Source organism: Mesoplodon mirus, assembly GCF_964341445.2.
Source record: "Mesoplodon mirus genome assembly, chromosome: 6".
Taxonomy (NCBI): Eukaryota; Metazoa; Chordata; class Mammalia; order Artiodactyla; family Ziphiidae; genus Mesoplodon; species Mesoplodon mirus.
In genome coordinates, this window is record NC_138982.1 from 47,738,814 (window position 1) to 47,763,344 (window position 24,531).

General features: G+C 35.2%; 1 protein-coding gene across 3 annotated transcripts in view; it reads right to left on the minus strand.

The window, feature by feature from the left end:
* Positions 1-24,531, minus strand: part of ATP11B (ATPase phospholipid transporting 11B (putative)) — a 120,735-nt gene that overhangs the window by 23,869 nt on the left and 72,335 nt on the right. For all 3 annotated transcript variants that reach the window (XM_082625863.1, XM_082625862.1, XM_082625864.1), the window contains exons 20-25: positions 21,203-21,356; positions 19,304-19,406; positions 16,551-16,696; positions 15,297-15,356; positions 13,624-13,751; positions 12,294-12,432 (exon numbers count right to left, since the gene is read on the minus strand). In XM_082625863.1, coding sequence (XP_082481989.1) covers positions 12,294-12,432; positions 13,624-13,751; positions 15,297-15,356; positions 16,551-16,696; positions 19,304-19,406; positions 21,203-21,356 — 730 coding nt within the window. The remainder of the gene's footprint in view (positions 1-12,293; positions 12,433-13,623; positions 13,752-15,296; positions 15,357-16,550; positions 16,697-19,303; positions 19,407-21,202; positions 21,357-24,531) is intronic.

The following is a 24,531-nucleotide window of genomic DNA, read 5'->3' on the forward strand; positions in this document are numbered from 1 at the left end:
AAAAATTACTTGCATCATTTACGCCAGTTACATTTGAAATCTGTGACTAGATTAGTACAGTTAAAGGAGAATGAGAAGAAACACCATAAAGCATTATCATGTTTATTATTATGTAAAATGATTCTGTGGATAACATTATCAGACTGGAAACTCAAAGATGGGTGTGGAATTATGTGGCACAGTTTTTAGTGATAATGATATAGCTGTTAGTGACTGCTTTACTCTTATCACAAAGTAAAAATGATAATAAAACCCTGTTCAATCACAATTATTTTCTGAAACCATTCCAACCAGACGTCACAGCAGATCACCTGCCACTGTATTTCTGGACACACCATAGAAAGAGCAGGTAAAAAGAAACTTATACACAAAACCAACACCTGAAAGGAAAGGTAACGGCCAGTGGACCTATTCAAGAGATTTCAAGTAAAAATGCAGTTAATGCCAGTTAGATAGTATTGCCCTGGGCTTTATAGCCAAAACTTACTAAGGCCTATTAAAAATGCAGAATCCCCAGAGAATGTCAATTTAATTTCCACAAATAAGAGCACAACCAGAACTTTATGTTAATTTAGTTTACAAAGTAGTCATAATCTTTACCACTGATTAAAAAAAATTATTTAAAAGGCTGGTTGTTTTAAAAAAAAAGAAAAAGAAAGAAAAAATATACGGGTTCCAATGGCAATAAAACTCATCTAAGTAATTAAAGATAAACCACAACCTCAGTGCTTATAAGATTATTGTTTATTTTAAAATACTTAGTATATTGCCTGGTATAAATAAAATACTCAACAAAAAATTTTTTTTTTTTTTTTTTTGCGGTATGCGGGCCTCTCACTGCTGTGGCCTCTCCCGTTGCGGAGCACAGGCTCTGGACACACAGGCTCAGCGGCTATGGCTCACGGGCCCAGCCGCTCCATGGCATGTGGGATCTTCCCGGACCGGGGCACGAACCCGTGTCCGCTGCATCGGCAAGCGGAGTCTCAACCACTGCGCCACCAGGGAAGCCCAACAAAAATTTTTAAAATTTGTATGGAAACACAAAAGACCCTGAATAGCCAAAACAATCTTGAGAAAGGATAATGGAGCTCGAGGAATCACACTCCCTGACTCCAGACTATGCTATAAAGCTAATGCAATCAAAACAGTATGGTACCAGCACAAAAACAGACATATAGATCAATGCAACAGGATAGAAAGCCCAGAAATAAACCCATGTACCTATGGTCAATTAATCTATGACAAAGGAGGCAAAAATATACAATGGAGAAAAGACAGTCTCTTCAATAAGTGGTGCTGGGAAAATTGGACAGCTACACATAAAAGAATAAAATTAGAACATTCTCTAACACCATATACAAAAATAAACTCAAAATGGACTAAAGACCTAAATGTAAAGCTTCTAGAGGAAAACACAGGCAGATCACTCTTTGACATAAAATGCAGGAATATTTTTTTGGATCTGTCTCCTAGAGCAATGGAAATAAAAACAAAACCAAACATATGGGACCTAACTAAGCTTAAAAGCTTTTGCACAGCAAAGGAAACTATCCACAAAACGACAAGACTTATGGACTGGGAGAAAATATTTGCAAATGATGCTACTGACATGGTATTAATTTCCAAAGTATACAAACAGTTCATGCAGCTTAATTATCAAAAAAACAAACAACCCAATCAAAAAATGGGCAGAAAACATAAAAAGACATTTCTCTAAAGAAAACATACAGATGGCCAACAGGCATACGAAAAGATGCTCAATATAACTAATTATAGGAGAAATGCAAATCGAAACTACAATGAGGTATCCCCTCACACTGGTCAGAATGGCCATTATCAAAAAGTCTACAAATAGTAAATGCTGGAAAGGGTGTGGCAAAAAAGGAACCCTCTTACACTGTTGGTGGGAATGTAAATTAGTGTAGCCATTTAGGAGAATAGTATGGAGGTTCCTTAAAAGCTAAAAAGAGTTGCCATATGATCCTGCAATCCCAATCCTGGGCATATATCCGGAGAAAACTCTAATTTGAAAAGATACACAGACCCCAGTGTTCACAGCAGCACTATTTACAATAGCCAAGACATAGAAGCAACCTAAATGTCCACTGACAGGTGAATGGACAAAGAAGATGTGGTACATATACACAATAGAGTAGCAGTCAGCCATAAAAAAGAATGAAATCATGCCATTTGCAGCAACATGGATGGACCCAGAGTTTATCATATTAAGTGAAGTAAGTCAGAGAAAGACAAATAAAATAAGATATTGCTTAAATGTGGAACCTAAAAAATGATACAAATGAACTTATTTACAAAAGAGAAATAGATTCACAGACATAGAAAACAAACTTATGGTTACCAAAGGGGATAGCGGGGGGAGAAGATAAATTAGAAATTTGGGATTAAAATATACACACCACTAAATATAAAATAGGTAAACAACAAAGACCTAATAGCGCAGGGAACTATACTCACTATCTTATAATAACATATAATGGAAGAGAATCTGAAAAAGAATATTTATTTATATATAACTGAATCACTATGCTGTATGCTTGAAACTAACAACACTGTAAATTCACTATACTTCAGTTAAAAAAATAAAAAGCTTAAAAGGCAAAAAACAATCAATGAATAATGGTTATTATAATCAACAATGAAACATTAATATTCCTTCATTTGAGGGTATTTTGGGGAGTTTATTTGTCAAGACGAAAATAATGGAAAAGTCATATTGACTTTTCCTGCTTTTATCATCTCTAGAAATGACCTGGAAATACTGAAAAATCATTGGATCTCACTTAACTCAGCTCTTAAGAGAGCCAGCTCCTCTTTCAGGGATATGGAGATAGGTAATTGATGCAGTCAGGGAACCTGGGCCTGGGAGTGGTAACAACCACACATGTCTATCCCTCAGTATATGGTTTTACTGGGCCCAGACTGGGACTAGCTACATGGTATCTTCCTTAGAAGCAGAGGAAGATTTAGGGCTCTTTCTAGCATTCAAGGCCCTAGAGGGAGCTGTAGAAAACACATTGACATTCCCTCTCCTTTTTGGATAAAGTTAGCACAAGTTATGTATTTCAATTACATCAATCAGTTAAGACTCTTTCCATTCTGATTTCCCCTTGAATTAGTTTAGGTGATGATGAAGTGAGTGGCAGAATCTGGCTAAAGAGAAGTTGAGTTGGGCTTATTACATTGGCTTGGGTTAAGTGGGACCTATTTATGTCACTCATAATCACTTTCACATATACTTGTGTTTGTACTTACAGTTCTTTCCCTTAAAGAGGGCCTGCCAAAACGAGTTAAGGCTTAGATTACTCTGCTAAACCTGGATCTGCCCCTGCTCAGAAGAGACAGATGCTCAAAACACTTTCTAACACAATCTGTTTTTTTTGAATCACTTCTTCTAACTTAATTTGTTACCTAATTAAAGCCAACCGTGTATTCCAAATTTAAAAGGATCATTCATTATTCATTTGTACACTCAAGAAATAGTAATTGAGCATCTATTCTACACCAAGTACCATTCCAAGCCTTGGGGAATAAAGCAGCAATAAGGTAAAGTTTCTGACCTCAAGGAGCTTACACGTAGTGGAGGAGGCAAAAGATAAATAAACCCAAAAATATATACTTTGAGGTAGAGAGCCTGTGTGCTCTGCAACGAGAAGCCACCACAGAGAAGCCCGCGCACTGTTAACAAAGAGTAGCCCCCGCTCGCTGCATCTAGAGAAAACCTGTGTGCAGCAACGAAGACCCGATGCAGCCAAAAATAAACAAACAAACAAACAAATAAAAGAAAATAAATGTAGAGTAAGGGGTCGGGAAGTGATGGAAGGTGAGGGAGATGGGATTTTACTGGAGTGGGCTAGAAAGGCCTACTCAAGCCAGTGACATTTCAGGAGACCTGAATGAATAAGGGAGTCAGTCAAATAACCACGTGAGAGAAAAGCATCCAGGCAGAGAAACAGCAAGTGCAGAAGTCCTAAGGCAGGACTAATTGGTCTGAAAGAGCAAGAAAACCAGCGTGGCTAGAGTAGAGTGAATAAAAGGGAGGGTGGAAGGAAATACAGTCCAAGAGGTAGTCCAAGATCTTTTCATTTTTAAAAGATCACTTGGGCTACTGTGTGGAGAAGAGATAGTAGGAAGGGGAAGAACAGAAGCAGGAGCAGGAAGAAGGCAGTTACTATTATGGTCTCCGAAAGAGATGGTGATGATCTGATTGGTGTGGAGGAGGAGAGAAGGAGAAACATCCAGGATATGTGTGACATCAGAACCAATGCGATTTCCTATGGGTTGTGAGAGAAGAAGTGAAATGAAGGATGATTCCTAGATTTCTGCCCAAGCAGATGGGTGAAAGGTAGTTCCATTTATTAATAAATATAAGAAGAATTGGATGGGAAATGGGTTTGCAGAAGACATAAAAAAATTCTGTTTAGCAATATTAACTTTGAGATTCTACGAGACTTACAGGTAGAGAAGGCAGTTAGTTATTTGAATCTGATAAGCAACTGGCAGAGATGTAAAACTGGGAGTTCAGCATATAAGCAATGTTTCAACCAGGAGAAGGATGAATTCACCCTGTGTACAGATAAAAGATGGCACAGAACTGAGTCCTACGCCACTGCTCCATGTAGAACAGTTAGAACAGTGGTTCTCAAGTTGGGGGCATTTTGCCTCACGGTGGACAGTTGGCTGGATCTGAAGACATTTTTGGTTGTCATAACTGGATGGGGGGGTTAGGGGTGTATGCCTGTGTGCTACTGGTATCTAGTGGGTAGGCATGCTGCTAAACATCCTACAATTCATAGGGTGGACCTCCACAGCAAAAAAACTATCTGGCTCAAAATGCCATTGGTGCAGAGGTTGAGAAGCCCTGATTCTGAGGGTAGGAGGTGAAGACTGAAAAGGAACAGTTGCTAAGGAAGCCAAAGTAACTTACAGAGGCTGAGAGAAGATAATGCAGCAGGCAGGAAGGCTTCAAAAATTGTACGCAATGGTTGAGTTCAAAAGGGCTGAGGCACGCTCTTAGATTTAGCAATGAAGTGGTGGCTGGTGACCATAAAGAACATGGTTTTGATGGGAGTGCTGGGGGTGAAAGCCCTACAGGAGAACATTCAAGGGAGAAGAGGAGGCCAGAAAGTAGAAATAGTAAAAAATGTAACTTCTTCAAATTTCGTAACAGGTCTAACTTAACTACACATTGATCTATAAAAGAATTATCTTCTATAGAGTTAATCAGTTGTTCAGTTCTCCAGTACAAACTATCTCTTTATTATTGGTTTTAAACATTGACTAATTGTTGGGTGATACCATAAGAAGCAAGGTATATTTTTCTGTTCTCTGTATATGATGTAATTTTCTATTAATTGCTTGGAATATTATTAGTGCTTTAAATATTTGTCTCATGAATAAATGAACATACAGGGAAATTCTGTAATGAACTAGATAATCAAAGATATTTTAATCATACAAGGTTTAATTAAAAGAAATCTGTATCTACTGACAGGAATTAAATTGCATATGTGTTCTTGAATGACCTGATTGGTAATTATGGTGGTTAAATCATTTGAATGAAAGTAAAGGATACTGAATTCTCGGTGGAATACAAATATAAAATAGTATATTTCTATCTTAACACAGAGGTCTTATCATTTGATGGCTAGGTTTCAACAGCTGATGACATGTATAGTGTGAAAGAGAAACTAATTAAAGATAGGAAGTAAGGGGAGAAATCATTAACATTAAAAAAAAATACTAGCAAAAACTACAAAAAGTTTTATTTTTCTCTTTCTCTCAAAATTACAACCTGAAATTTCAACTCCTGGATTCTGTGTTGCTGATTGTTTCCCCCCAACTAATCTGGCAAACAGTCCAGACCTAGAAGGCTTGAATAAGAGGTGAAGAATTACTTTTTCATCCTTATTCGTTCCTTTGTCAGTTGATTTTTAATGTGGTGGAATAGTGAATATATAGTTTAGAACAGTGCCGAGGGTCTGACAATTCCAGCTTCTCTACTGGAGAAGTCTAACTGGAATTAGAATACTCTAATAGTTTTTCCCTTTTTCTCCGATCCCACATTTTTTTGAATTTCAATTATTTTAGTTTTCCAAACTGGGTATAATTCCACAAAGAGAAAAAAAGAAATTAATGGTTGACATTTTTGAGTTTCTGTATACTTCAGTAAAACAAAACCAAAACAAATTTTAAAAACCCTTATTAGGGCAGGATCTCATTTTAAACAGTAGTTATCTAGATTGTAATTTTCATATCAGACCACTGAGAATGAGTGGAATAGGTATTAGTGTTTAAGTTCCTGAGTTAACAAAGGATTCTTTTTTTCTTTATTGTCTTTTTCCTCTGAAGCCTAAGGTTGAAACCACTAGACAAGCAGAATGTCATGGAATGTTGGGATGGGAACTCAGCTACCTCTGAAACTACTCTCCCAAAATTTTTCTCCCTACATCATCTTAGTTTTCCACTCTTACCACATGACTAAAATTCCCTCTGTTCTGTTTCCTTCACTATAAATTTTAAAAAAAATTCTTCTAATATACACTTAACCAAGCCGCGATGCCTTTGCCATTGCATTCTGTGGAAGTTTGCTTTAACTGGAGGTGAACTCCTGTAATCTAAATTGTTCCTCTCATACTTTCCTTATCTATAATCTTCAGTAACATCTTCCCTTGTCTATGACTTTAAATATTCTTCCCTGAGAAAGTTTCTTCATGAGATCACAGAAAGACAACATAAGCTATTTCCAAAAATATTCTGGACAACAGCAACACTTAGAACAAGTAGTGTCCCAATATGAGAACACTTACTCTGTAGAGATAAACAAAGGAGACAAATTTTTCTTTTTTAAAAAAGTCATTTGCTTTTAGTACCTCTGTAATTTATAGTAACCTTAATAAACATTCTTCATTGGTGTTCACCTCCCAATTATTTAGCTTCTAAAAAAACATGATTTCATAGGTGGTCAAATTCACAGAAGCAGAAAGGACGGTAAATTCCAGGAGCTGGTAAGAAGGGAAATGGGTAGTTCTTAATAGGCACAGAGTTTCAGCTTTGTAAGATGAAAAAAGTTCTGGAGATCTGTTGCATAACAATGTGAATTTACTTAACACGACTGAACTGTACTCTTAAAAATGTTAAGATGGTAAAAAAGTATCAAGTTATAAATTTTAAATATATGCAGCTTATTGTATACCAACTATACCTCAATTAAGCTGTTTTTTAAAAACCAGTATCATGGAAGTCAGTTTTTTCTATTATTCTTGGAGGAGTTAACATTTTTTAAAAGTTACATTCAGATCTCTAACAAAATACATTACAATAATTTTACCTTTTGTCAAAATTCAATTAATAAAAAAGAAATGATTGGTCTCTTCTACAAAGCCTGTTAAAAAACACCAACTCAAACAAAGTTGATCTTGTTGGATTACAGAAATAATATGAAGTTTTATGTTAAGCTCATTTTCAACTCTGGAAAAAAAAAAATATGAAGGGACTTCCCTGGTGGCACAGTGATTAAGAATCCGCCTGCCAACGCAGGGGACGTGGGTTTGAGCCCTGGTCTGGGAAGATCCCACATGCCGCGGAGTAACTAAGCCCGTGTGTCACAATTACTGAGCCTGTGCTCTAGAGCCTGCGAGCCACAACTACTGAGCCTGTGTGCCACAACTACTGAAGCCTGCGCGCCTGGAGCCTGTGCTCCACAACGAGAAGCCACTGCAATGAGAAGCCCGCGCACCGCAACGAAGAGTACCCCTGCTCACCACAACGAGAGAAAGCCCAAGCACAGCAACAAAGACCCAACACAGCCATAAAAAAAAAGAAAAAAAAAATTATAAAAGAAAAAGAAAAGATTACCCAAACAAATATTCACCAAATTACAAATCTGACTTTCTGACAAATGTTTGTGATAAGATGATCCTAAGGTATTGGAAGACAAGCCCCAGTTTTGAACTAATACTTACATTCCAAATACTTTGAGTATTTTAAGCCTGCACACGGCTAGACAAATTTTATTTGAGTTTAACTCTTCTAATATTTAGAAGAAAAACAATTAAAAATTAGTCAGTAGTCCAGTCCTCTTAATATATTTTTTGTTCTCTGGCAATCAAGGAGTGACAGTAAAGGAATATCTTTTTTATGGTGCTTGGAAGGTAAAGATCTGTCCATAGGAAAGCAGTTTATACACACACACACAAACAGGTACTCAGACATGTCATATACATTCCTCTAGTCTTTCCAAATCTCAGAGAAAACTTATCAGGATTCTTATATTTTACTAAGAGAAAAGACCTATTAAAAAGATCTGAGGGGAATATATGAAGAATAAATAGTTCTTTCCTAAGTAAAAGAGAAGTTAAGAATGAATGAATGGATACTTCAAAAATATTTGTTGAGGGAGTTCCCTGGTGGTCTAGTAGTTAGGATTCGGCACTTTCACTGCTGTGGCCCAGGTTCAATCCCTGGTCAGGGAACTGAGATCCTGCAAGCCACATGGCATGGCCAAAAAAAAAAAAAAATTGTTGAAAATTAATTAATACCTAGAATATTCATGATACTGCTAGGCCCATCACAAAAGATGGGGGTAGAATCTTAACTTTCCCTGAACTGTCTTGCCCTTCGTGGATCCCAAACTACTGCAACTCTTTCTCCTCCTCCTTTCTCAGGATCAGATGTTTGCACTGACTTCATCTTCACCTCTAGCCACTTCTCTTCCCAGTACTTCCCCCTAATATTTTCTACTCTAGGTCCTCCACTGTTTGCAGATTTCTTGGGCATACAAGAATAATTACTGGAAAACAGAAAGCATTCAACCCATGTCGAAAAAGACTTTCAGTACAGGGAGGCGTTAAGAGGGAGCTGGAGTGAAAGGACAGGGACCTGTGGGCTCAATCTTGAAGAACAGACAGTCATAAGACTGACTTTGGGAAAAAGAGGCAAGAGCATTCTAGAGAGAAAACATAGTAATGGCTTGGAACTAGAAATGAGCACTGCATGTTCTGAGAGAGCCAGCAAGGACAGTTTAACTTACACCGTTAAAGAGGAGAGTTTCTGGGCTTCCCTGGTGGCGCAGTGGTTGAGAGTCCACCTGCCGATGCAGGGGACACGGGTTCATGCCCTGGTCCGGGAGGATCCCACATGCCGCGGAGCGGCTGGGCCCGTGAGCCATGGCCGCTGAGCCTGCGCGTCCGGAGCCTGTGCTCCGCAACGGGAGAGGCCACAACAGTGAAAGGCCCGCACACCGCAAAAAAAAAAAAAGGAGAGTTTCTGGGAGAAGTAGATTGGGGGGGACTGGGTAGAACAGGGTCTTCAATATAATGATTTGATAGTAATAATAACAAGTAATACTGCTAAGATTTATTGAGTACTTCTATATGCTAGCCACTATGCCTAATGCCCTACATGTAATATGTTGTTTATTCCTCACAGCAAACCTATAAGGTAGTAATCATGTTCCTAATTTTGCAGCGAGGAAACTGAGCCTTACAGAAGTTAAAGAATTAATCCCAAATCACTCAAATGGTAACTTCAGGTGCCAGGATGTAAATCCAATTTGACTGATTGCAATGTATGCTTCTTTTCCACTGTTTCTACAGGGAGTGGTATATATGAGTGGCAGAACCGGTAGGCTAAAAGGGGAAGTTAATGACGTACAATTTGAGTTAAAAAAAAAAAATAACAGTTGGTAAAAAGAAGAAAAACTTTTGTACTAAAGGGCCAACAACAATTTACACTTCATTAAGATTCTTTTCTTTTGTATAAAGCATGCTCAAGATTTAATTTTAAAAAATTATTTATTTTATTTGTTTGTTTGTTTGGCTGTGCTGGGTCTTAGTTGCAGCATGCAGGATCTTTGTTGCTGCGTGCGGGATCTTGAGTTGCGGCATGTGAACTCTTAGTTGTGGCACGTCGGATCTAGTTCCCTGACCAGGGATTGAACCCGGCCCCATGAATTGGGAGCACGGAGTCTTAGCCACTGGACCACCAGGGAAGTCCCCAAAGATTTAATTTTAAAAGTCACTAAAAATTAGAAACAAACCTAAATTATAAGCATACTTAAATAATTTATGCCATGTAATGAATATTATGTAGCTGTGAAAAAATATTTTTGAAGCATTTTTAATAACATGAAAAATCACTTAGACTATAGTAAGGGGATAATTATAATAAGCCTATCATTGAGAAATAAGGGGATAAGTTATGAGGTTAATGAAAAACAGTAAAAAATAAAAAAAGAATGGAAGAAAATATGTAAAAATGACAGAAATAATTACACCTGGGTAGAAGAAGAACAGGCGGTTTATTTTCTTTGTATATTTTTCCTATAGAGTATTTCAAATTTACCATAATGGGCACATGTTACTTTTAAAATCAGAAAAAAAGTAGTAACTAGCAACAAGAGAGATCTCTTTAACTTCCTTTTCATCCAGTGATATCTTCCTTCTTTCTCAACTCTTCTCCCCTCTTCACTCTGTCCAGTTTTAGCCCAGTATTTCAGGTGGAAATGGGCATGCTCACTCATATATCTATATGTTTGATGGTCTTTGCACAAGTGGCAATACTGCACAGAAGGGTACCAGGCTAATACTTGTTTCTCAAAGGAATTTAGGATCCTGGCTAAGCACATAGGCTTTGAAGTTATAGAGATCTGAGTTTGAATTATACTCTTGTAATTTATTCACTATGTGACCTGAGGCAAGTTTCTTAACCTTTCTGAGGTTAATTTTCTAATATGAAAAAATACTTTCCTCATACAGGGTTATTACAATTTAGTAAGCTAATACATGGAATATATCCGGAAGAGAGAAAAATTCAATAAAAGGTAGTTATACTTGGGGGAAGTGCTGTAACCTTCATGTTACACAAACTAGATTCATATATTTGTCCAAACCAGGCTAAATATGTCCTCAAAAGTAGAGTGGCAATAATACATATGTTCCATTTTTACATCCTAAAGGGATCTGCATGGTTAACACCGCTCTAAAATTGAAACCCATTTCCTTCACTGCACTTGAATATTTTGTTATTTTACTTGTTTATTTTCTGTATCCCTCACAAGACTCTTAAGCTCCATAACTGAGTGTGTTAGTTCCTCTCATAAATCCAGACACTGGTATAGTACATGGTAATGGTTGGTCCTCAATAAATGTTTGTTGAACAGATAAAACTTCATATTCTCCCAATTGCAAACCTTATATCTCTGTTTCTGCAAATATATTGAATATTTTGGAATACTTAAATATTGCCAATGGAAAAGAGAAACTAAAGGTGACAAGCATTTCCAGTCTACCATAGTACCACAGCTGTCATTTCTTTTCCTCTGACCCATCTAGCTAAGCCTAGAAAGAGAGGCCTAGTTCTGCAGAGTCTCTCAACATGAGCACTCCAATCAGGACACAGAAACAACGTACTGTGTGGTACTCCTTTCCAATTTCACATTTCAGAAAAATGGCCACTCTAAACAGTAACTTGACATCCTCAGAATTGCTGGAGTGCACTGAAAAGTACAGTAGCACTTCCCAAGCATACCACCACGCCCCCCCCACCCCAAAAAGAAAAAAAATTCCCCCAATTAAAAGCAAAAACCTGGGCTTCCCTGGTGGCGCAGTGGTTGAGAGTCCCCCTGCCGATGCAGGGGACACGGGTTCGTGCCCCGGTCTGGGAAGATCCCACATGCCGCGGAGCGGCTAGGCCTGTGAGTCATGGCTGCTGAGCCTGCGTGTCTGGAGCCTGTGCTCCGCAATGGGAGAGGCCACAACAGTGAGAGGCCTGCGTACCGCAAAAGAGAAAAAAAAAAAAAAAAAAAAAGCAAAAACCTAAACATTAAGTCCTTATTTCTCATCTAAAAAAGCTGAATCATATCTCTCCAATGGGATTATTTTGAGGATTAATGGAAATGGGGCATGGAGAGCACTGAACACAATAGTTAAGTACTAAATAAACAGTAGCCATTGTTAAAACACAATCCTGAAGTGAACATCATGCAGGGGCATGAACATATCCCCTTGTGTGAATTAATTTTTGAACAACAAAACTGCTTAGGTAACCTGAGTTTCATATTAAAATTACACTGCATTGCCTTTCTGTTTTAATTCTCATTTGTATAAAATTTTATTAAGTAAAAAAAAGTTAAAAACCTTTTTATAATTGCATTTTAATTTAATACCTGCAATTTTATAACTTAAATGGAATTTTACTTTATTTTATATGACAGAAGGTTATCAAAAGCCAAACTAAATTATTAAAAATGTTCTTTAAAAAACTATATATTTTACCTGGCCATTTCCAAGCAGAGATGTATCTTTCCCTATTAGAAAATAGGATCCAAAAAAGAAAATAAAGGCATGACTGAAACCCAACATGGTCCAATAAAGAAATGTTTTCATGCTTAGTTGACGGTTTTTACTAATGTCTCTGCAAATTTAAGAAAAAGGAAGAAAAAAACAAATGTATTAGGACTTACTATACCTACTAAATAATTATTACAGTTTGATAATTAAAAATACAAGATGGATTTTTAATTTAAAATTGCTTAAAAATTTTAGCAGAAAGAATAAAACCTAATTTACAAACCACTGCTTATAATATACATCTGTGTAACAGCTTATAATTCTCATAACATATTCAAATACATTTTCTCATTTAATAAAGAAATATGATATAGGCATAATACTTCAGTTTAATTGTGAAAAGTTGACTTTTCTTTGTTATATTCTTTTCTTTTTTTTTTTTTTTGGCTGCGCCTCATGGCTTGTGGGATCTTAGTTCTCTGACCAGGGATCGAACCTGGGCCCCAGAGCAGTGAAAGCTTGGAATCCTAACCACTGGACCACCAGGGAATTCCCTCTTCGTTATATTCTGTTGTAAACATTCAGTCATTCTGCCGTGATTGTTTCTTTTCAGTGGAGTCATCTGAGTTAGGTTCAGCACTGAGGCTCCTAAATGAGTTCTTGTCTATCAATAGCTATTATGAGAAGAACCATCTGTGCCAATCTTGGGTCAAGGCCAGTCCTAGATAACCTGGGAAATCAAGGTAAGTTACTGCCATTTCTGGATAACTGAATATGTCTGTTAAGTGTAGAGGTCAAGTTAATGTGGGAACCATAAGCTGGTCCTGAGCTGACTCCACATATCTATGATTACTTGGTTCTGAGAAAGGAATACCCAGGGGAGCTGGGAAAATTTATGTCCTCAACTCTGCATTTTGCATCAATTACTACTCATAAATTTGGCAGTGCTAGAACATGAACTAATTTTTTACGAACTCTAGAGACAACTAATTACTGAATAACTTCTTTTGTGCCCATGAAACAGAGTATTACTGGTTTACAACAGTAAGTGCAAATTACACAACTGCTCAGTGCATTCCTAGGATGAAACTATTCATTCTTAAAAACATTGGAAAAAATCATTCAAATGTTCTCTTTAATGTTCAACAATTATAAACCATATGACAACTGAAGTACTTCCTTCGTAAAGCATTAACCACCAAGACAGTGCCTGATATATTTGCTTATTTTTAAGATACTTTCAAAAATTGATAACTATGTAACCTACTATTTGCAGTAAGAAATGTATGGACATTTAATACTGGAAAACACTTACCGATAGAGAGTGGGCTTGTTCTGTAACACATGAGGGTCTATATGCTGTTCCAACAGACTATATATCAGAATAGGCAGGGATGTAAAACAAATATTGTATAAAGTCAGGTACACGCTGTCATACAATGTCTAGAAAGAGAAATTTGTAGGAATTTTGAGACCCTAAACTATGTATTACTATTATACTTATACATGTAATTACAAAGAAGCATATTAAAAATAAATATAGAAATTACATTACATATTTTCAAATTTACACAAAATCCATTTTAATAATTCCAACTTGTTGCTTATATAGACATAATGTTCCTAGATTTATAATCTTTGTGGAAACTGGAACATTTTGTTATGTCAAGTGATTCTGCTATTATAGTGAATTGGATCTATATTTCAAGATACTCAAATTTGGTCCTGTGATGTAATTTTACACAATTCTCCTACATGCATCCTGGGCTTGTTAATATTCCCTTGATATACTACACACATAGTTTTGCTTTCATGGCTTTGTCTTCCCATCTAAGTCCTACACTTCCTTTAATCCATGATCCATGAAACTTAAAAACACTGGCTCAAATTCCTGATGATAGCTGCTTCTTCTAAAAAGTCGTATGTGCTACTGTTGGTAATTAGTTGGTACTAATTGCTTAGCACTTTGCCTATTCTTCGTATATTGCTTTTCTTAACATTGATACTGTCTCTTGAATTATACTAGAAACTCCCCCCGAACCTAATCAAAATAGGTTAAGTCTCCTTGTCACATGCTCTTACAGCATTCTTTATTTCATCCAAGTAAGCAAACATTGTTACTGGCAATCAATGTCCAAGCAGGTATCTGAAATTTAGAGTTATAGGTTGTAAACAGAGGAGAAAACAGTGATTAAGGGTAGAAACAACTCATTAAAAAAACCTAAGAATAATACACTTGTCATTTCAATAAACTAGAATAAACGTCTTGATCAATTAGAGATGTGGAGTGTGGTATGTGAAAAGGGTGCTCAGGTAGTCAGAAGCAGTAGGTCCAAGTATGGTTTAGCTATGTGATCTTGGGCAAGTTACTTAATCTCTATGGATTTCAATTTCCTTATCTATGTGACATGTATACAACAAAAGACCCACCATGTGTTTATTATAGCTACTGCTAACCTATTACAGAGTTTTCCCTCTGAGCCTATACCTTCAGAACCCTTTTCAATACAGCACTCCTGGAACCTCTATTAATTATTTACCTTCTGAGATGAAACCTGTATGTCATCCCTGGACTCAATCACTAATGTTTCTTCCAAATCTAAAAAAATTCTATGACTCAAAAAATAAATAATGAGGTAAACTTCCAATAATTACCTGGCCTGGCTTGATACGGATTTTGCAGAAATACTACACGTAAGTTGAAGAAAGTTCACCAAATTCTCTCATAAGCTATTAAGAGTTAATATCTATTTTTTAAAAAAAGCATCCAGAGTTAAAATATATTTTGGTATTAACACTTGCTTCAAACTGAAAATCAGAATAAAGAAATATTATGGATGTTATGCTAATTAAATACACTATTAGAAAAGTTTTGTCTAGTTATCTGTAGGACTAGGAAAAATGGAAAAAGTCCCTCCAAGTATCTACCAAAAACTGAACACACACACTTTACTCTAAAAGGATAAAACAAAAGATTTATTTACTTACTTGTTGAGAAAACAAACAGTAGAACTGATATAAAAACTGGGGTGTGATAAAGCACACATTCTGAAAAACAAGATTAAATGGAAATAATTGAAATATTTAGGTCTAAAAGAGAAACAATTTCTAAAAATGTCTATTAAAAGAGTCCAAAAATATAGTATCAGTTGATATGGTAAGTAGATCTGCCCATAAGAACTTGGCCGTATAAAATGGGGAAATAGGATTCCCATTTTATTAAAATATGTCTAAAAGTAGTCTAGGCAGCATTGCAAATGTCAGAAAGAAAACACCTTTGACTCCTATCATTGCCAAGCAATACCGTAATTTTGAATTTATAACCTACCAACTATTATTCAATACTTTTCATTTATAGTAAAATAAGAAAAGTTTACTTAAACTTTAGGGCTAAAATTGCTTTAAAATGCAAAAATATTTAAAATACAACAAATGGAACGATCAAAACATCTTTCCATTTCAATAGCCTTATGTCACAGCAAAAGTTATAATAATAAGCTAGGAAAAAACTGCCACCATCATCTGTTAGCATTATGCAATCTACCTGTGTTCTTTCACTGGGTTGCAGCTAGTAATTAATTACAGAAATATACGCAATATAGGACATTCTGAGGTATTAAATGCCTTGGTACTCAAAGGCTCTTCATATGGATTCCACAGAACCCCATCTTTGCCCATAAGGGTCAAGAGATTAGGACAGTGTTTCAACGTAATTGGTTTCCTTGTTATCCTATGTATTTTATTTTATGCATCTAAAATCCCTATAATTTGTAATCTCAAAAAAGATTAAGAACCTCTGCTTGAAATCATCATATTGGAGTTAAAATTCAAATTTATTACTAGTTCAGGACAAAATAACAATAAAGAAATCAAACTAATTGTGTTCTAATTTGCATAGAATAAAATTAAGTGTGAATTTTGATGTATTCTGACAAATTCATACAGCCATGTAACCACCACCATAATCAAGTTGAACTTTTCTGTCATGCAGAGTTCTCTCATATTCCTTTCTAGTCAATTCTATCACCTGCACCCTTGGCCTCAGGCAACCACTGATTTGCTTTCTGTGAGTACACATTAGATTTATTGTAATAAAATAATAAAAGGATATTCCATAAACTGTTAGTTTTACTTATAGAGAAAAAAATTTTAAGAATAATTTGTATGGTAATAGCATTCCTTAAATTGAAACTTCAAATACTCTGTCAGAAATTGATTCTAAAATATATCCATGAAACTTACCTTATAAAAAAAATACTGTACAAGGGTAGCTATTCTAATATAATAAAAATGACCATGAACAAAAAGCAATTTGGAGAGAAATTTAAATCTAGCTATTGCATAGTCACTGTTCCTTGCAGCTTGTCTTCCTTCTTTACCCATGATTCCTGTAATAAAGGGGACAAAAAGGTAAGTTCACTGATAACTGATAAGTGTAATTTTTATGATATACCTGCAAATACCTTAATTAACTGTAGCAGCTGAACCTGGACTTAGGATCACTATATCCTAAAATATAGTAGACAATAGATTCCCAAAAGGTTGCTCCACTTAAATCAAATATGTAATTAACACAAAGCTATAACTTATACCAGGCATGTAATATCAATTTTCAAAGAATCAGAATATAATAAAAATATTTAAAAAATATTAAAAGTTCAGGATCTAAGAACATTTAAAAAAATTCTAATGAAGAGAATGCTATAAAACAGCTTTGACTTCACTATTTCCAATGAACATGAAAAATATGCAAATTGAGTAATTTGAACCAAGCAAATATGATTATGTTTAATGGTCTTAAAACTTTCATGCATAGTCAAACACAGTGTGCTTTTTAAAAGAAAAATGTACACTATTACTTGAAATCAGTACATAATCTTATCTGATAAATATGAGAACTTATTTTTAGGTTACTAGAATTCTTTAGGTTTCAAAAGTTATTGCCAAGTTTGTTTATTCAATATGGAAGCGGCTTCGAAAAAATTATTTTTCAAAATTAAAATTTTTTACTTTTGTCATAAAAGGATCAAAAATGTTCCAAAATGTATAGGTAAAGACAATCACCTATATTCACAACTCCTAGAGAAAACCACTATTTTTGGTCTATATACTTTTAGAATTTTTCCTTATGCATATTTCATGTATGTATATTTAACATATATAAAAACGAGTGCATAAAGATGGGACTATTTGTTTTGTAATCTGCTTTTGTCATTACTACATTATGGACATTGTTTATAACATATGTGTTTGTTAACATATTCACTTATTTTCTTAAGAGAAATTCCTGGATGCAAAACTGCTAGGTCAATAGGCACACATTTAAAATTGTTATACATAATAATGCAGGGTGTACCAACTTACATTCCCACTAACATCGTATAAGGGCATCTGTTAATCTATACCTTTGTCAATTCCAGGTTTTATCAATCTTTGTAATTTTTGCCAATCTGATAAGCAATTTTAATTTATATTCTTTTGATTATTAGGGAGACAATATCTTTTTCATGCATTTAATATTGTTTAGATTTCTCCTTTTGTGACAACTGATGGCTCACACCTTTCAACATATTTCTACTAGAATGTTTGCCTTATTCTCCTTAATTTGTTAAGACCTCACATATTAGGAAGATTAAGACTGTCATCTATTTTGCAAATATTCCTTACCAGTTTGTCTTTAAAATTTGTTTATGGGAAGTATTTACTTCTGCCACACATATTGATCTTTTTCCTTTTTAGTTCCTTGTTTTGTTTGGTTTTGTATCTAAAAGATCCTTCCATACCTCAAATAACAGGATTATTCATTAAAGTTTCCTATTATTTTTTATGGCCTTCAAAAATAATTTAAATCCTTAATCCATCTGGAATTTGTTTTACTATAAGCAATGGAAAGGAACCCACTTCTTTTTTTCCAAATAACTAACTAGTTATACCAGTATTTTTTAATCAAATAATTTGTTTCCCTACTTATCTGAAACATCTCCTTTGTTATATACTAAATTTCCAGATGTTTGAACTGATTCTGTTTACTGGTCTGGCTGTTATCATATTAGAATCAAACTGTTATAAATACTGTAGCTTTTTATGCTCTAACATATGGTATAGGAAGTTATCATCAAATTACTATGAAGACTTCTGGGAAACAACAGTATACACACTAGAAAGAAAATGAAAATTTCAAAATGAAGAGTTAATAATCCCAAAGAGGAAGGAGTTGATTTGAGAGATACACTGGAAATATTAGAGCCAATAACTACTCATCACATAGGCAATTCCAGAGCGAGGACTGTCCTCTTTTCTAACTCTGAAATTTTATCCTTCAACAAAAAACCCATACTCTTCTCTTTTCCTTCCTCAATAAAATTATTGAGGAAGATAGGTCAGAATATGGTTTTAAATAGGAAATGACTGATAATTTAAACATAATAAAATGATTTTAGTATTCTGAATCTAATAAAAATTTTAGGCAAAAATAGAAATCAGAATGAAGGTTATTAAATTAGAAAGTTATTTGAAATTTTATAATTATATTATAGTTTGGTGTAATTTCCTGTCTCTAAAATTATCTTTAAAATAAGTTGCAGAATCTTTGATGAATTAAGTAAATAATAACATTCTAAAATGAGAATTTAAAACCATGAGGGTAACTATGTAAATCACAAATTTAGAGTTTTAAAATGACAAAATAATGTGTAAAAGTACTTTAAAAGGTGCAAAATGGCAAGTATAAATAAAGTTACTTTATTGAGAAGGAGAATTGGCAAAGATAAAGTTCACTAATGTGGTATTTATTTCCTTGAAAATTTGGAAGTAAAATATCCTAAATATTGGGCTTAATTATAATAGCTTTCTGATGGAAATACACTGTGATATATTACCCTACTGCATTTAGTTTTCATTCATATATTTGATATTGTGCTTTAGTCTACAAAAGGAAAATTCAAAATCACCGAATGATTAAACCAACTTTAAAAGTTCAAGAAAAAATCAGTCACCTATTCCAACATGTGCTTCTTGTATCATGCTTACATCATTAGCACCATCGCCAACAGCCAATGTTATAGGCTTCTCAGGTGAGATTTTTATCAGTCTTATTACCTGAAAGACATACAACTAATTAGTTATGATAAAATTTAAATCTTCATGTATTTATATAAAGTCATTTATCTCAAATGATCTGTTGTAAGAAAAGTAGAGCAATGAAAAACATTTTTATATTAGACGATAATAGGCACCAAGGTTCACTTTTTGAGGGATGTCTCCATTAAGATGTTAGGAATGTCTTTCAGAAATGACACAGCAAAACACAAAAATGACACAGCAAAATTTGGGTTTTATGATGGTATGTAAGAATCTTTTAAACACAGTTTAAATTTGTAAAAAGCTTAATAATAATTGTGTAAAAAAATAATTACAATTAATTGAACTTTGTCAGGCAATTTTTTTTCTTTCTCAACAAATTATTCTTTTGATACAGGGGAAAGATAATTATTTTCTCTTGTAATAAAATTTTTAAAAATTTATAAAGCTATCAAAATTAAATTCAATAAAATCAAAAGAAAGGTTTCTTTGGAATACTTGAATATACTTTTATAAAGAATCTAGGAGGACTTCCCTGGTGGCACAGTGGTTAAGAATCCACCTTCCAATGCAGGGGATGCAGGTTCGATCCCTGGTCAGGAACTAGATTCCACATGCATGCTGCAACTAAGAGTTAGCATGCAACAGCTAAGAAGCCTGCTGGCCGCAATCAAGGAGCCCACCCGCCGCAACCAAGAAAAAAAAAGAATCTAGGCATTAGCTCTGTTTGGTCTCAAGTTTTAGTCTCCATAGACTGGGGGGAGTACATGGGTTATAATAATAATAAAATAAGCACTGTAAAAAAAATCCATGAAGCCAAAAAAACTGGATGTAAAATTTTTTAGATCTATATGTGAAAAAATGTGTTTAGATGTGCATTTCAAAGGGTATCCTTGTGAAGATTACAGTTGTAAAAAATATTTGTATAGGCTATCACTTGAATCATAGTTAGCTGAACTTTAAATAATTCCTGTATATACTTTCATATCAGAATTGTCTTTTTAACTTTTTACTAAAGTTCTATTTATCACTTAACAGCTATCTTTAACAAAGAGAATTATCACTTCGTAAGAATGCAAGAATAAGCACAGATCAACAGAACCACCTGGAGGTGCAGATGAACTGAAGTCTTATAGGCTCCCTCACCAGTTAAGTAACTAACTTGTGAGACTTCAGTTATCACAGTTCAAATTTATGTCTCAGGAAAATCACAAACTGCTACCTACCACGTGGTCATTTCTAGGTCACAATGATCTATTTTTAGGTCATTATGAATAGTTAAAACTTCAATATTCACTGTGAAATTTCCAAAGGCCTAATGTACGTGGTTAAAATTCATATTATGAGAAGTGACTGACCCCTAGTAAGATACATATACTGCATACCACCAAATGGAACTAGATGAGGAATTAACCTTTTTTTTTTTTTTAAATTAATTTTATTTTTGGCTGCTTTGGGTCTTTGTTGCATGCAGGCTTTCTCTAGTTGCGGCAAGCGGGGGCTACTCTTCCTCGTGGTGCGCGGGCTTCTCCTTGTGGTGGCTTCTCTTTTTGCGGAGCATGGGCTCTAGGCACGTGGGCTTCATTAGTTGTGGCACATGGGCTCAGTAGTTGTGGCTCGCGGGCTCTAGAGTGCAGGCTCAGCAGTTGTGGCGCACGGGCTTAGTTGCTCCACGGCATGTGGGATCTTCCTGGACCAGGGCTCGAACCCGTGTCCCCTGCATTGGCAGGCGGATTCTTAACCACTGCACCGCCAGGGAAGTCCCAAGAATACTTTTAAATCTAAATATGGGACTTGTTATGACATAAACATACCTTTGCTTTCTGCAGTGGTGCCATACGACAGCACATTACAGCTGAACAATTTTTACAAACTTCCATAAATAGTTTTTCATGCTCCCTGAGTGCAAGAGACAGACTGATCCCATCCACCACCAGACCATGCTGAATCACATGGTCCTCTGTAATTCTAAAAAAGAAAATAATTATATCCTCTGTAAGACACTTTAAAGCCATATTATTCAGACTCATCTAGTAAACAAAAGCTTCTTACTGAAAGATGGATCATTTACTCACAGACTTCACTGTTACAAAACTGGCATGTCAGGGAACAAACTGAGTTCTATCACTTGAAAGTTAAGATTAAGCAGAACTGAGTGACTGATATGATGAGTAAAACAGATCATATTCATTTTTACAATGAATTGGTATATACACGCAGTAACCATATTTTCTAAAATGTGAACTGTAACACATAATCTGAGGATATTCTCCCAAACTGTGAGCATGGAAAGTCTTATAAAAATAAAAAAGTTACTAGTTATACATTTAGCAAATCCTGATTTTAAAAAATTAAATGGAATCAAGAATGTTCAGGAAAATTTACAAGCTAGATTCACCGTAGGAAGGAAAGGAATGAAGGAATCATAACTGTCTCTTGATATTTAACCCTACAATGGACAGTAATGCCAGGTATTACGATGGTGGAACACGGGTAACACCCCTCTTGTGGGCATACACTATACCGAGGACTACTCCAAAGCATGACCTAATTACTGGCAGCTGGGCAAACTACTTGTGACAAGAAGGAGGTAAGAAGAAGAAAAACAAAAAGAAAGATAAGAAGTTTGCATCAGTATGTAAATCAACTGTATTATTGAGCACACTATTTTGTTCAACTGCTTTACCCCGCTCCTCCTTTGGTAATAAGAGTTTCTCGTTGAAAGAAGCAGTGTATGTATATACAGATTTACATTCTGGAGCAAGCTTCTTATGCTGCTAAAGGCCAGCACTCAAAGTAGCATTGCACTAAATCCACCAAAAGGAAAATACTACAGTTCACCACTGGGTTCACAGTATAGCAAGACTGCTACTGAGAAACATCCATACATTTTCAATTTTTTTCAGCTTTATTGAGATATTATTAACATATAACATATGTAAGTTTAAGGTTTGCAACATGATGATTTGATACACATATATACTGCAAAAATGACTACCACAATAAGGTTAGTTAATACCTCCATCCTTTCACATATTTTTTTGTGTGTGGTGATAACATTTAAGATCTACTTTCTTTACAACTTTCAAATATATAATATAGTACTGTTAATTACAGTCACCATGCTGTACATTAGATCCCCAGAACTTATTCATCTTATATATAAGCTTATATATAAGTTTGTACCCTGTGACTATCATCTCCCCATTTCCCCCACACCCTAGCTCTTGGCAACCACCCTTCTACCACTGGCTTTTTAAAATTCCACATGTAAGTATTTGTTTCTCTCTGACTTATTTTACTCAGCATAATGCCCTCAAGGTCCATCCATGTTATCACAAAAAGCAAGAATTCCTTCTTTTTTATGGTTGAATAATATTTCTTTGTGTGTGTGTATACACACACACACATCACATTTTCTTTATCCATACACACATCAATGGACATTTAGGTTGTTTACATTCTTGGCTATTGTGAATAATGCTGCAATGAACATGGGAGTGTGGATATCTCTGAGACAGTGATTTCATTTCCTTTGGATAAATACCCAGGAGTGGAATTGGTGGATCATATGGTAGTTCTACTTAAAATTTTTTCCATACTTTTCCCATAGTGGTTGTACCCTCAATTTTTAAATGACAAGTGAGAAGACTATTAAATGAGCAACAAGCTATAAAAACTAAACAAATACTGTAATTTTTTGTCTTCTAATACTTAAATCTTTTCTGTAAGTTAAAATGATGTCTTTCATAGTATGCCTAGCAACTACTGTGTTGCACTACAACTAATAAGTGGTAAACAATTAACATTCACAACATAAAATTTAAAAAAATGTATATTTCTTTTCATAATTCTCCAATATCCAAAATCAACACCTAAACTATTCTTCCTCCCTGTTGGCTGAACTTATTTAGCAGCCTCTGCTGCCTCCAATGCATTCAGCATGAGCACTACCTGAGCACATGGCCTCATAAGAAGAAGTAGCAGCCAAGAGTAGGATAGATCAGGTCAGTTTTCCTTGGCAACCTTCCCACGGCACACTAACTTAGGTTTTCCTCTGGACAAGTATCATAAATCAGCATACTATCTCACAATCCATGGGGTGACATTTATGCAGTATGGAAAACCAGCTCACAGTTCTGGTACACAGTAAGGTAGCATCTGCTTATTTCTGTAGTCTCATGTCTCAATACTTCCCACAACCTCTCCCATCTATTCCATTCTCTGGCCATACTTAACTACTATCAATTTCCTGAATGAATCTCTCAGCTCTGGGAATTTGCATACATTGCCCCCTTTGCTTCTTGGTGTTACTCTCTGACCAGTTTACATTTCATCGCTGGAAACAACAGTCGTGAGTTCTAATGTACAGCAAGAGCTTAGCCTAGGCTAAGCTCAGGCTAAGCTTCCCTCTTCTGTCTACCCACAGCTCTCGGTTCTTGCCTCAGTTACAATTCAGTTGTGATAGGTCTATGACAATATATTTATTTCTGTTTTTCCTACACATTGTAAGTATTTTGGGAATAAACAATACACCTTATGTGACTCTGTTCCAAATGCCTAGATAAGAGACAATCATTATATGTTTGTGAAGGACTGGATATATACACTAAAGCTTTCAAAGGTAGGGAATTTTTTTTGCTATACCCAAGATTTTTAGAATAGATACTTCCTGAAAGTCTGTAAATCAAAATCCTATTGACTTACACGGTTAACTCAGAAAATGCACTCCAGGAATTCCCTGGCGGTCCAGTGGTTAAGACTCTGTGCTCTCACTGCTGAGGGCCCAGGTTCAATCTCTGGTCAGGGAGCTAACATCCCACAAGCCTCACGGCATGGCCAAAGGAAAAAAAGAAAAGAAAACGTACTCCACCAAAAAGATGGTATCTCTAAAACATAAGTTTCACACAGCAAGCCTAAAATTCATTTTAAGGTATACCTTCACCTTATAATACAGCTGTTGTACAAAAAGGGAAATAAACAATACCCATGATCTTAACAGACTCACTAAAAGCACATATATAGAAGACTTAAAAAAAAATCTAAAATACAAGTAATAATTATCTTTAGATGGCTGTATTATGTTATTAACCATATCTTCTTTACCATTTTCAGTATTTTTTAAATGAACATTTACTATTTT